The sequence below is a fragment of the Triticum aestivum genome, chromosome 2D (assembly GCF_018294505.1).
Source record: "Triticum aestivum cultivar Chinese Spring chromosome 2D, IWGSC CS RefSeq v2.1, whole genome shotgun sequence".
NCBI lineage: Eukaryota > Viridiplantae > Streptophyta > Magnoliopsida > Poales > Poaceae > Triticum > Triticum aestivum.
In genome coordinates, this window is record NC_057799.1 from 58,717,467 (window position 1) to 58,730,891 (window position 13,425).

Sequence of the window (13,425 nt, forward strand, 5' to 3'; positions counted from 1 at the left end):
TTTGCATATATAATTCTCACTGACTTTAAATGCATACTATTTTATGTCCAGTTGCAACACACGAGCATATGTGCTATTTAAATTATATAATTCTCACTGACTTTTTTAGTAATTGTATAATATAGATGGCATAATACTATATAAATTATCATGCATGGTTGCATGTTGTGGTGGGCCTTTTTCCATGCATATTGAATGATGAGGTGACATATTTGCATGTTGAGAGAAAAAGTTAGTAGGGCTAACTATTTAGATATAGAAGACTTAGTTCGGAAAAAAGTTAAAACATCCGTATCTAACACTAAAACATAATTTTGGGACGGAGTGAGTATTTGTGAACAGGGGAGTGGTTTCTAGGGAATCTATCAAAAAAATTGGTTTTTTTTTGAGGGAAATCAAACCGTTTCATTAATCCTTCCTTGGAATCTTTGGATCTCTTCTCACGCTCAACGGCTCAAGGTCCCAGATCCAACACGACGCACGTAACCTCCCAAGATCACCCTCCCCGCTTTCAAAAATTAACCGCGACTGCCCCTGTTCATCTCCCCCCTCCCCACACCCCATCTCCCTCCCCGTCCGCGCAAAACCCCTCTCCCGTCCCCCGGGAAGCGGAAATCCAGCGCGCGAAGCCTCCAATCCAATCTCCTCGGCGCCGGCCGCCGCCTCCACCGAAATCCCCGGCGCCCCCTCCCCCCCCCTCCCCCCCTTCCTCCCCGCGCGAGGGATTCGGGGGATTTCGCGGCCGCCCGGCCCAATTCCGCTCCGGCGCGCAAAAACCCTCGCCCCAATGCCCCAGCGGGCCGCCGCCTGAGCCCGCCGCCGCAGCATGGGGAGGATCAAGTCGCGGCCGTCGCGGGCGAGGGGGCTCGGCGCCTGCGCCGCGGAGCCCGACGCGCCGAGCCCTAGCGGCGCCGGCTCCTCCAAATCGAAGCGCGCGGCCAAGGGCGAGGCGAGGAGGGACGTCCTCGTGGAGGTGGACGGTGGCGCGAGTGGTTGCGCCGACGGCGACCGCCGCGACCTCGCCGAGTTGGTCCTCCGCGATGTGAGGCTCGGCGGCGAGGGGAAGTTGGAGGGGGCCGGCGTCGGGGCGCCGGAGGGGGAGCGCTCGGGGGACGGGGGGAGGCGCTCGCTGCGCCTGCGGGTGCGGGACGCGCCGGAGGACGGGTTCAGGCTGGGCCACTGGCCCGTGGTGCCGTCCGACTGCGTGCTGCTGGAGTATCACTCGGAGGAGCTTGGAGGCGGCGTATTTGTCTCGGGCTGCTTTGATGGCCCTGACGAAGGCGTATCCGGCCTTGCCCATTTGGTCAGCCTGGGTTTCGTGACGCTGCGGGTTTGGGAGTATAGCTCATTGCCGAGTGATGGTGATGATTTGACGCCAGCCATAGTGCTCCGTGTCAGAGTGGAGGTGATGGACCAGGCTTTCGATGCGTGTGAATCGCTGCTGGAGGTCGCGAGGCAGCCCTGGAGGAAGAGTTTGATGAATGTGATGGCTTGGGTTCGCCCCGAGGTCACCACGTCGGCTGTCATGTATGGGATGGATGGTCTAGTTCCAGCGACGGATGGTGATGATGATTGTGACTTCTCCCCGAAGAGCGACTCGCAGTTTGATCTTGCTGCTTTCTACGAAGCCGTTAAGCCTTCAACGTGCGTGCCTTACATCTCATGATCTCATGTCTTGGTTATTAGGAAACAAGTTGAGGCAATTATTCTGAACCTTTGTCTCTGAACTTCACGAAGTATGTGAAAGTAACCACACCAAAAACAAACAACTTTCTGCTGTCAGTATGGCATACATATGCTGGCTTGGTGGAAATGTTTGGTTATCTGCGATCTCGAGTTATAAAAAGAAATTTAGATGTATTATGATAGCGCCATTCTCTTTATCGCTGTTAGATGATGCTTTTTTCTTACTACTTGTTGACAGGGATGCAAAACTGCTGGAAGATGAACTTCCTGATTTACTTCCTCATCTCAGACAATACCAACTTCGTGCAGCAAATTGGATGGTTCAGCGTGAAAAGCGAAATACAACTGTTCCATCACCCAATGACGATTATGTTCATCATGCACCGTATTGTGTTCCTGTAGATTTTATTAGCAAGAATTCAAGGATGTTTTACAATCCCTTCAAGTAAGTCCAATGCACATCACACTTGTACTTTCCCCCGACATTGCCCTTCTTTCCTTCAATGCAGATTGACATGTTTAAACTATGGTTTACATTAATTATCCTTGAACTCTTAACACCATGTAAGGAAAATCAGTGGTAATTTGGATTTATGCGTGGTGATGTTCGGTAGTGTTGCCCAAAGGAAAGAGGTGTGCTTGTGGTCAAGTATGTTGAGATTTTTTTTGGGTGTCAATGTTTGGCTTGATTTGGGATAACTGTAGGCTATTAGGATATGCCATCGCAAACTTCTTAGACTCCTATTCATATTATTATTTGTTGTCTTATTACTCGTTGTTCTTCTTCCAAAAATATATTATTTCCATTGCTCTGGATTTGAAATGCAATTGTTCCTTCAACATCCTTGAATGGTTCAGTTTCATGTAATCTGTCACTTTGCAGTGGAAATGTTTCATTGCAACCAGAACCTTCTCCACCTTATGTCTCTGGGGGCATTTTGGCTGGTATGTTGATTCTAAGTGTTCGGAAATAATTGCAGTGCACTAATGTTTTGGGCACTAAGTATATTCATCACTAATTTTCCTTTTTATGGCTAAATAATTACAGATGAAATGGGCTTGGGTAAAACGGTTGAGCTTTTAGCTTGCATTTTTGCCCATCGTAGCACATTTTCCACAGATTCTGTCTCTCAAACCAGAAAAGAAATAGATCTGATAAGTAGGCAGAAAAGAGATAGAGTTGAATGCATTTGTGGGGCTGCAAGTGAAAGTTCTGCATACAAGGGGATATGGGTCCAATGTGACACTTGTGATGCTTGGCAACACGGTGATTGTGTTGGTTACTCACCCAAGAAAGACTTAACCTTTGACGATGATGATGTGTTGTCAAAGAATGAAAAAGGCACCATGAAGTCTAAAAGTAGAAGGCAGAAGAGAGCCAAATTTTCTATTGCAGAGACGGAAGAAAACTACATTTGTGCGGTGTGCTTGGAACTTGCTGAAGCAGCTCAAACTACTGTTTTCAGTCATGCTACATTGATAGTATGCCCATCACCAATATTGGCACAGTGGCACTCCGAGATTACCCGGTATGGTTTCTCCTGTCCAAACAATAGGTGTGCAGTATTGTCTCTAGTTCTTGAAGGAATAACAGACCTGCATTTTCTGAAGTTTGTAATGATTTTCTTTTTTGAACATAAAAAGGACACTAGAAAAGGCTCCTACTGACATATATTAACACCAAGAATTGTTACAGACTAGTTACATGGTGTATTGGTCATCATAACCCCTCCCCCCCATCAGGCAGGGGAGTAGTTGCAAGAACCACAAGCACAGGGAAATAAAAGTAAGTTTTTAGTGAAACAAGTCTAGGAGATGGAATGAGTACAAGAGGAGATTAACTGCACTAGGCTGGGGTCGACCCTATCGTAGTGATTTTTCGAACCCACACCACTTATCGGAAAACTTAAAGCATGTGCATGACCATCTGACCATTCTATATGCTATTATTCCTTCCTAATTTCAGATGCATATCTCTTCGATTGGAACATAGAATGTTGATTTTGTTCTGTTTTAACCGTGCCAGTCCCATAACTTCCACTTCACTGCTTGTAATTGGATCATTGTAGAAATTCTGCAACTTTGAGTTGAAATCCTTTTCATGTGTCTGTAGGAATTAAGATTGCTCATGAAAAAGTGTTTTTTCATAATAAAATAAATATGTTACATATTTTGGGAGAAGTTCTCAACGGTTAAGAACAATTTGTTCATGCGCAACAGATTTTGCTAAACCATTCCAGTGTAGTATAAAGCTTCAAGTGCCTTATCCAGTCTTGATTATTTCACTGCTTACCGTATTATCTGCATATGCTGATAGTGCTGACTGTTAAGTTCCTTTTCTCTTAGACACACAAGGCCAGGATCTCTGGACGTTCGCATTTATGAAGGTGCAAGGAACTTGGACTCAGCTTCTAACCAACGAAATGATCTGACTGAAATAAGCACTGCTGATGTTGTTTTGACAACTTATGATGTCCTCAAAGAAGATCTATCGCATGATTCTGATCGGCATGATGGTGATCGCCGTTTCTTGAGATTTCAGAAGAGGTAATGTTTAATTTTCGCACTGAAGCTTGGCCATACTTAAGATCAACTTATTCTGTTATTTTGAAAGTTGACCTATACAACAATCTGAATCCTTGGTTAATATTTGTCCTTGACTGAAAAGAGGTGTTGTCCCCTTTGTTCTAGACATTCTGTAGCGATCACCATTTATTCAGATTTCAGAAGAGTTAATGTTTATTTTTCACACCGAAGCTTGGCCATACTTGATCAACTTATTCTGTTATTTTGAAAGTTGACTTGTATGACAATCTGAACCTCACTTAATGTGTCCTTAACTGAGAAGGGGTTTTGTCCTCTTTATTCTAGACATTCTCTAGTGCCTGCCACCTTTAGTATCACATTTCCAGTTTAACTTCCATTTCACTTGCATATAACCCTTGTCGACCCAGGACATAGCAAGATGCTGCGAATATGTGGCCACCCCATGTTCGGCTGGGCTGTTAGCCTATCGAGACGCAGGGTGTTACACATTCGTCACAACACTTTAGGTCGTATGGTTACTTGGAAGCAGGGGCAGCAGTGCAGCAAGTCTCTGTTCTGTGTTCGTCTAGTGGTGTTGGCAGGGTTGGATGCTCACACTTCTATCTTTTATTTTTATACGATTGCTCTTTATTGTGTTGTTTTGTGTTAAGTTATCATTTTCGGGTTTCAAAATTGTGAATTTATAATGCATATCTATTGGTCTTGCATGACCTGAATATGGAATCTTGCTACACCTGACAATGTTAGCATTAAAATTTAATAAACTCGAGCTTTTATTCTGTTTATAATTATGGTATACTGATAATAGCTAAAATAGAAGTGAACTACTCCCTCCGGCCCAAATTAATTGACGCAGACTTGGTACAAAGTTGTACTAAGTCTGTGACAATTAATATGGATCGGAGGAGTAGCTTATTTGGTCCGAGTATTCCATTGAATGCTTGCAGTCTTATATGCATTGCATGGGTTAACTCATTAGGCCTGCCAATCATTCAATAGTATGGAAATAACTATGGCTTAAATTCTACTGAACTCTTATTACACACTTAGGTACCCTGTCATTCCAACTGTCCTAACAAGGGTCCACTGGTGGCGGCTTTGTTTGGATGAGGCTCAGATGGTAGAGTCCAGCAAAACTTCTGTTACTGAGATGGCGATGAGGCTAAATGCGCAACACCGTTGGTGTGTTACAGGAACTCCAATACAACGCAGGCTTGATGATCTCTTTGGCCTTCTACGCTTTCTCAGAACAAGTCCATTTGACACATATAGGTGGTGGGTGGACGTTATTAGAGACCCATATGAGGTACATTGACTGCCAGTGGTATCTGCAAGCATTTAATACATCTTTCGTAATACCACAGTTGCTCTAACTATTGACAAAAGAATAAACATAATACTGTATCATTTATCATTCTTAGAAATATTAATCACTGACTGAAAGAAGTTGCACACATGTCATTGATGCTGACTGAGGCACCAATAGCCTATAAACCTAGGATGGTATGAATTTTACTGTTAGATCATAAGGTAATTGCTCATCTGTAGGCTCATATAATTCAAAAACCTGCATGGATGATGAACATCTTTGAAGAACTGTAAAACCTGATTAAAGAATGCCAATCTTAGTGTAAATTTGTTGCTTGGCATAGCAATATATGAATGAAGCCATGATGGAAGCTTTTTTCAACATTGGTCCTCAAGATGGTTGGATTAATTAATCCTTTTCACCTTTTCCTCATTGAATTGAACTGCAGAGGGGAGATATGATAGCTATGAATTATACACACAAGTTCTTCAAGGAAATCATGTGGCGCTCCTCTAAAATTCATGTCTCGCGGGAATTACAGCTGCCTCCACAAGAAGAGTGTTTCTCGTGGCTCATCTTTTCTTCAATTGAAGAATATTTCTATCAGAAGCAGCATGCAACTTGCATGGACCATGCACATGAAATTATTAAACGTTTAAGAAACAATGCCAACAGAAGGGAACTAACATCAGGTACTTGGTTATTCAGTTGCTGTTCATGACCACAAATTCACCGTGCTATACCCTCTTTGTTAAAAAAAAAACTGAAACTGCTTTAACCTTTTGTTGTTTTGTAGATTCAAATGCTTTATCAAATGTATACCTCTCCAACAACGACACTGCCAAACTTCTAGTCCCACTGCTCAAGCTTCGGCAGGCCTGTTGCCATCCGCAAGTGGGGAGTTCTGGTCTCTGCTCTCTGCAACGTACTCCTTTGTCCATGGATGAAATTTTACAGGTGACGACTAATTTTACCTCCCCAATTGGCAGCTAATTATTTTTGTGTAATTGCGTGATTTTGTGCTTAAGTTTTTCATGATCCTTTTCTATCCAGGTTCTTATTGGTAAAGCAAAAGTTGAAGGGGAGGAAGAACTTAGAAAAGTTGTTGTTTCCCTGAATGGTCTTGCTGGAATTGCTATCATTGAACAAAAGAACCAAGAAGCTATCTCTTTGTACAAAGAAGCACTAGATTTAGCTCGCCAAAATTTTGATGATTTCCGTGTTGACCCTTTGTTGAATCTTCATATCAACCACAATCTTGCAGAGCTGCTCAGAACTAGTTCTGAATATTTGCATGAATGCACACCAAAAATACAACCTCCTGTTGTCTACTACAGACGTAAAAGAAAGGAAACTAGCCATGCGGATTCAGATCTACGTGGTGTAAAGCGAAATAAGATATCCGAGAACATCGGCTCAGTTTTGGCAGCTGGTAGTCCTGAAACCTCTGAGTACAAAAGTGTTGTTGGACAAGCACCCATAAGTGTGGAGTTGGACGCAGAGAATCGTACTGGATGCCACTTGTCATCTGAGTGTTTTGCTGATGGTTGCTTGAGAAAGAAATGCAACACACTCAAAGAAAAATATTTATCAGTTTTTACTACAAAGCTATTAATAGCACAGAAAGATTTCAGTGCATCATTTGAAGAGGTTGATCTCTTCTTTTTATTGTTATTTTCTGGGTTGCAACTTGCAACAAGTGATTTTGATCCACGTCTTATCTTCCTTGGAATGTTCTATGTAACATTCTTGTGTGTTTTCGATCTTGCTTCGTGCTCTATAAGCACGATGTTTGCCTCTACTCTAGTTCTTACAGTTATCTAGACTAAATTCACCACTGTTTTCTAATGACTGTCTGCCTCTAGGTCACAACTCTTAATAAAGAACTAAAAAATCAGGGTATGGGTTGGTGGCTATACGCTTTGGATTGCATTGAAAAGAACAAGGATGATACCGATGAGCTTTTTAAGAAGATTGATAGTTTATCCACCAAGAGCACCACTGGCTTGGGCACAGGGGCGATATCATCCAGGTCAGCACTAAAACTGGTTCAATATTTTTCTTGAATCTTATGCTGGTTTATTTTTGAAGGAAGTTGCAGTGGCTTAACTATTTAGGAATTAGAATCACTAAATTAAAATATTATTAGTATTTGATGGATAACATGGTTGTTTTATTCTATGCATAGGGTTAAGACTATTGCTGGCTTGAAGTATACTATTCAAGCTGGTATTGATTCCCTGGAAGGTTCAAGGCAACAATTAATGGTTAGGCTATTGGAAATTAACAAAACAATGGATAACCCAAGGGACGAGGACATTGAGAGTCAGAGATATTGTCCAAAGTGCTATGATGGTACTGGTTCTTTGTGCATCCAGTGTGAATTAGATGGGCTGTCTCAGGTAATCTTGTATGATCGTGCTCTTCAATGTATTCTAGGTAAAATGAAATTAATAATGTATTTATCAATCTCATGATTTTTTCTAGGGGTATGAGGCACGACTCTTTGTTGTTAAGAAATCGAACAATGATTCTGTTATTGCTTCAGTAGACGAAGCACGGGATGTACAGAGGCGAAACTATGAGTTGAATCACTTTTTCCGTAACAAAAACACTAATGAAGGATCTGAAGTTGGTGGCAACAATGATAATCCAAGATCAGTTCGGGAAAATATACAGGTGACTTTTGTTCCATCCTTATCCAGATGATTGTCATGTCTTTCATTTGCTGATATAGCTCAATACTCCCTCCGTCCGAAAAAGCTTGTCCAAAGCTTATTCTTCAAATGAATGAATCTAGCACTAATTTGGTGCTAGATACATCCATTTGAGGGACAAGCTTTTTTGGACGGAGGGAGTACTTGTCAGTTAGAATACCCTTCACTGTATGTACCCTTTTGACCTTTGTTCATCCATCTTTGTATTGCGCCGAGTATTCCCTTTATTCCCTTCTACTAGGAACTATTAAGTTTCATGCACCAATAGGCAGAACCAAAACCTCGAACTGAAGGTCTAAACATGGACAAAAGGATGGAAATCAATTATTATTTTTATTTAAATTGTGAATGCCAAGACTTGAACCCAAGAGCTCTTGGCTACAATACCATATTACCAGTAGAACCAAAAGTCCGAAGATAGGGAAGGTTGGGCACTATGCATATACTTCAACTCCCCCTCTCACATCTGGCTCGATAAGCCCTAAACGTGGACAGGAAGAGGGCAATCAATTTTTTATTTAAATTGCGAAATCAGAGATTTGAACCCAAGACCTTTTGACTCTCGTATTAAGATTCATGAACCGTCAAAAGTAAAACCAGAAGTCCAAACTGATGGAGAAGGTTGGGCGATCCGCTTATACTTCAACCAATACGCTTGTTAAGATCTGCAGCCATGGCGCAGTTGAGGCTGCACCTGTGTAACTGCAGCGGCCATGGAGCACCATTGCAAGATTTGAAGGGGTGGAGCATGACCGGATTTTGAAATTTGGAAGTCAGGAGGATGGATATTGGGGAGGGGTGGCTGATGGAGGATGGGTATTGGGGAGGAGCGGTGGCAGGGAAAAATTGCTTGGCGAATTGACTGACTGGTTATTATCGTAGTAAAAATATTGTGTCCTACCAAGTACTTGGGAAATATTTTCCCATCCAAAACACGAGTGATGCGGTGGCTTTTTGGTTTGACTGAGCTGTGCCAAAATCGAAGATGGTCTGTGTGTCCTAGATGGATGATGGGGATTGGGATAGAGGTGGGAGAGTGAACTCGTCACCACCACCACCAACTTCAATAAATAAAGTAGTAGAGATAAGGGCCTAAAGACATCATTGGGCCATTGTCAGACATGATTTGGTTTAACTTCTTTTTAACCAGATTTTTTCTTCTTCTATCGGCTATCTTCAGTTAAACCTGGCATTTAAAGGAATCAAAAGTGTTCAACTATTTATCTACTATTATTATGTTTTTATAAAACTTTATTATGCTGCTTAGAACACATCATTATAGTTTTATATGCTGCCTCTCTTTACAGGTCTACAGGCATCCTTCTCAAACCGAGACTGCTCTAAGGGCTATTCGAACCCACTCAAGGAGAGTACTGGGAAAGCAATATGTTGAAATTGCTAAGAAGCATTTACTTCTTTTTGAGGTACATCATAGTTTAAAGATTGACGCCTTCTCTTCTGGCATGATGGTCATTTCAATGACCATCAGTAAATGCTAGCACTTCGGATTATTCTACTGTAGCATGAGGAATAGCAAATACAAGAAGCCCATGAATAGTATATAAAGAGTACCTTTTCCTTTAAAAGTGATATTTGGTCATGTCATGATTTTTTATCAGAGAAAGAACACTTGTTTTGAGCCAGTACCATGTAAAACCTGCTACATCTTGATTGATGATCAATTGCATTTGGTAATATCTGAGAAAACATCAATGGGAGATAAAGGCCAATTCAATTAGCCATCATTTTAGGAACCTTGCCATATGTCAAAGCTTAAAATCTTGTTTGCTTTGTTCTGTATATTTAGTTCAAATTTGAAAAGTTAAAAAAGTATCCTGGGCTAGGATATTCTCTGATTATGATTGTTAATTTAGGCTATGCGCAAGGAGTTTTCTCTTGCAAGGAGTTTGTCAATTGCTCAGAACCAATTATTGCGTGCTCATGATGAGATCAAGATGTCTATCTCACGGCTGCAGCTCAAAGAGAATGATGATGAGCCCAGTGCTGTCAATATTGTAACCAGAGAAGAGCTTATTCCATACAATGTGCAGTTCACAAGTGACAAGTTCTTGGCTCTAACATCTTTAGCTCGTATAAGAGGCCAACTCCGGTACTTGAAGGTAACATAATCACTAATACTGCCCTGCTGTCAACTTGATATTATGGCCTGTCATCATATCTTCCCGAAAACAGAACTATTTTCAATCTGGATAACACCTGAATCATTTCTTTTAAATCTACTTATATGTTGCATTTCCCTTTACTTTTAGGGATTGATGCTGCCCAAGTCAGGCAATACTGTTGCTACAGCGACTTCCTTCCCAGCCACAGGGCAAATTGGTTCTGAGATTAGCAATGAACCATGCCCAGTTTGTCAGGAGAAAATTCTCGAGCAGAAAATGGTTTTCCAATGTGGCCACTCCATGTGCTGCAAGTGTGAGTACCCAAGTTATCTCCTCAAAATTTGTTTACAAGTGATACTGTATGTAATCTTTGCTTAAATTTACCTCGGTTGAAGTATACATTAACTGGTGCAGTTAATGCTTCTGCCCCTCTATTATTGGCTGTTTACAATGTGTTTGCCTGCATGCTGTACTATGGACTTCATTTTTGCAAATCCAACCGCAATACCTTTTTTATGAAAATTGCAACCCTGTCTTGGCAAACCATTGATTATATTCATCTCATATGTCCATTTGATGTATAATGAACACTTTACCTTCACTAAATTTATCTCCTTGTTCTTCTCAGGCTGTTTGTACCTGACAGATCGAGCTGCTGGGAAGCACAAAAAATGGATTATGTGCCCTACATGCCGTCAACGTACATATCTTGAGAATGTTGCTTTTGTGGTTGAGAAACAGAGTGAAAATGCTGATAAACAAGCTGATGATTTGACAGAAGCCGCTATTTCTGTCCAAGGCTCATACGGAACAAAGGTTTCATTCAATTTGCTTACTTATGACCATTCTACTGTTGTGTGTTTCAAATTAATAGTTTCTGTTTGTTTGCCCGTTTGTAATAATTTTATACGGAAGGCTACAGTTAATGCCTGTGTGCAACAAGAAGTAACCTTTTGCACTAACCATTCTATCAAACTGAGTTGCTTATCACTTAATTCTTGGCCAAGTACATAGTTTGTTCTGCAATTAATTTATCTGAAAGTTTATGTAAAAATTGATTTATCTGAAAAGTTGGACAAATCTATCCATAACCTTAGAGTTTCTAGATGTTGTTACCCAGATGCACTTCATATTTGTGCTCAGGGAGTAGAGTTCGTGCTAAGCGAATGCACATGCTGTTATATAAACTTTAGCAGAATCACATGTTGCTTCCATCTGTCTGAATCTCATGAACTGTTGTATTTCCATTATGAGCAATGGACAGGAGTTGAGCCCGGGTTTAAAGGAAAAAAAAAACAGAATCACATGTTCATATGCCATGAACCTCATGGAGCTGTCCAACTGAGGCTTTTTTAATTAATAACTATGTGTTCGAGTTGGGTACAATAACTCTGTCAAATATTTTTGTTCTCTTTACTTGGACTAAGATTGAAGCTGTGACAACAAGCGAAATCACAGGTTCATAGGCCATGTACCTCACCAAGCTGTCCAACTCAGGCTTGTCTAATTAGTAAATACGTGTTCAAGCTGGATGTGATAACTAATGAAATCTTTTTGTTCTTTTATTACTTGGACTAAGATTGAAGCTGTGACAAGGAGAATTTTGAAGATCACTTCCACTGATGGGGAAGCCAAAATACTTGTTTTTTCAAGTTGGAATGATGTCCTTGATGTATTAGAGCATTCCCTTGCTGCTAACAATATATCTTATGCTCGGATGAAAGGAGGAAGGTGAGATACGTGTAGCCCAGGCCATACATGCTTTAATTATTTGTCTCACTGCTGAGCTCAGTAATTCTATTATGATATTAGATATCTTGAAGTCATCTTTTCTTTTCTCTTGTCCTGCTTCCAGTTGTGCTGCTAGTCGTTACTGATCTTATAGACAATGCCAGTTGCTTAATGCAAGTTCTTTTCCTTCAGAAAATCACAATTGGCGCTCTGTCAATTTAAAGGCCTGGCACCCAGTATAAATGGAGAGAAAGCGAAGAAGGCTGTTTCCAAAACACGGCCTGTTCAAGTATTGCTAATGCTTATCCAGCATGGCGCAAATGGTCTGAATCTACTGGAAGCACAGCATGTGATTCTACTGGAACCATTACTAAACCCATCAGCTGAGGCACAAGCTATCAGTAGGATCCACAGAGTTGGGCAAGACAAGAGCACATTCATCCACCGATTTATAGTAAGCACCGCATCCCAGGCTCATTTATTCCATTGAAAGTATTCATGGAAAGAAAAAACTCATAGAATTACTGGTGTTCAGGTGAAGAAAACAATAGAAGACAGCATATACAAAATGAACAGGGGCAGAGCTGTCTGCTCCACCATCAAACGCAAGTCAAAGAACTTCAAAGACGAGCTTGCTCTGACGCTGAAGGACGTCGAGTCACTGTTTCCTGTGGCAACACCCGATCAACCTCCAGAGGAGGATGATAAGGATCACGGTGATAGCCTGAGGAGTTTACCTCCGTCTGTTGCTGCGGGGTTGGCTGCTGAAATGAGGGCTATCAATGGAGCAACATGATTAACCACCATTAAGTTTCTTGGTCTAACCGGAAATTCCAGTGCTCGTCTGAATCTCCAGGTTACAGGAGACGACACTAATTTTAGATGAATGTAGACGGTATGGTCATGAAGTTCTGGCATCACCGATTGAATGGCGTAGAGCACTGACGCCTGTGTGGCTGTTTAGGGAGACGGTGAACTTGTACTCCATAAAGAAATATAAGAGCGTTTAGATCACTACTTGTGATCTAAATGCTCTTATATTTCTTTATAGAGGGAATTCTTTGTCATGTGTCGTGAACCATCTCATTTTCTATCTTCGTCATGGTGATTCTGCCATACAAGTTGTGTCAGGTGTGTTATGTTCATGAACGTAGCATGTACAGTATATTGTTCTATAACTACCGCAGGCAGCATGTACAGTTTGTGTCACTGATGGCGTATTTTGAGCTTATAAAGCACCTGGGTACGCCCACTTGTGACCGCCGTTGTCGAACTTGCGTCGGGTATTCGGCTGTGCAAGTGGACACGGCAG

At 41.5% G+C, this 13,425-nt stretch overlaps 1 protein-coding gene across 2 annotated transcripts; it reads left to right on the forward strand.

Moving 5' to 3' along the window:
- Window positions 1–547: 547 nt before the first annotated feature.
- Window positions 548–13,322, forward strand: LOC123051548 (E3 ubiquitin-protein ligase SHPRH). Of its 2 annotated transcripts, XM_044474449.1 has the most exons (19): window positions 550–1,644; window positions 1,925–2,131; window positions 2,570–2,631; window positions 2,735–3,215; window positions 4,033–4,233; window positions 5,284–5,539; window positions 5,991–6,234; window positions 6,339–6,499; window positions 6,596–7,192; window positions 7,408–7,574; window positions 7,731–7,944; window positions 8,030–8,221; window positions 9,567–9,683; window positions 10,134–10,379; window positions 10,530–10,695; window positions 11,011–11,198; window positions 11,962–12,113; window positions 12,306–12,567; window positions 12,649–13,322. In XM_044474449.1, the coding sequence occupies exons 1-19, from the start codon at window positions 827–829 to the stop codon at window positions 12,907–12,909; spliced, it is 4,992 nt and encodes a 1,663-aa protein (XP_044330384.1). In that variant the 5' UTR covers window positions 550–826; the 3' UTR covers window positions 12,910–13,322. The 2 variants fall into 2 exon arrangements, with proteins under 2 accessions (XP_044330385.1, XP_044330384.1); XM_044474450.1 differs by lacking the exons at window positions 11,962–12,113; window positions 12,306–12,567; window positions 12,649–13,322 and adding an exon at window positions 11,810–11,863 and having other exon boundaries at window positions 548–1,644.
- The last annotated feature ends 103 nt before the right edge of the window (window positions 13,323–13,425 follow it).

Excerpts from the sequence above, each read along its gene's own strand:
- LOC123051548 (XM_044474449.1), top strand. The coding sequence starts at position 827 with ATGGGGAGGATCAAGTCGCGGCCGTCGCGGGCGAGGGGGCTCGGCGCC. Across the intron at positions 8,222-9,566 it reads CAGTTCGGGAAAATATACAG|GTCTACAGGCATCCTTCTCA; the intron begins GTGACTTTTGTT and ends CTCTCTTTACAG. Across the intron at positions 10,696-11,010 it reads CCACTCCATGTGCTGCAAGT|GCTGTTTGTACCTGACAGAT; the intron begins GTGAGTACCCAA and ends TGTTCTTCTCAG.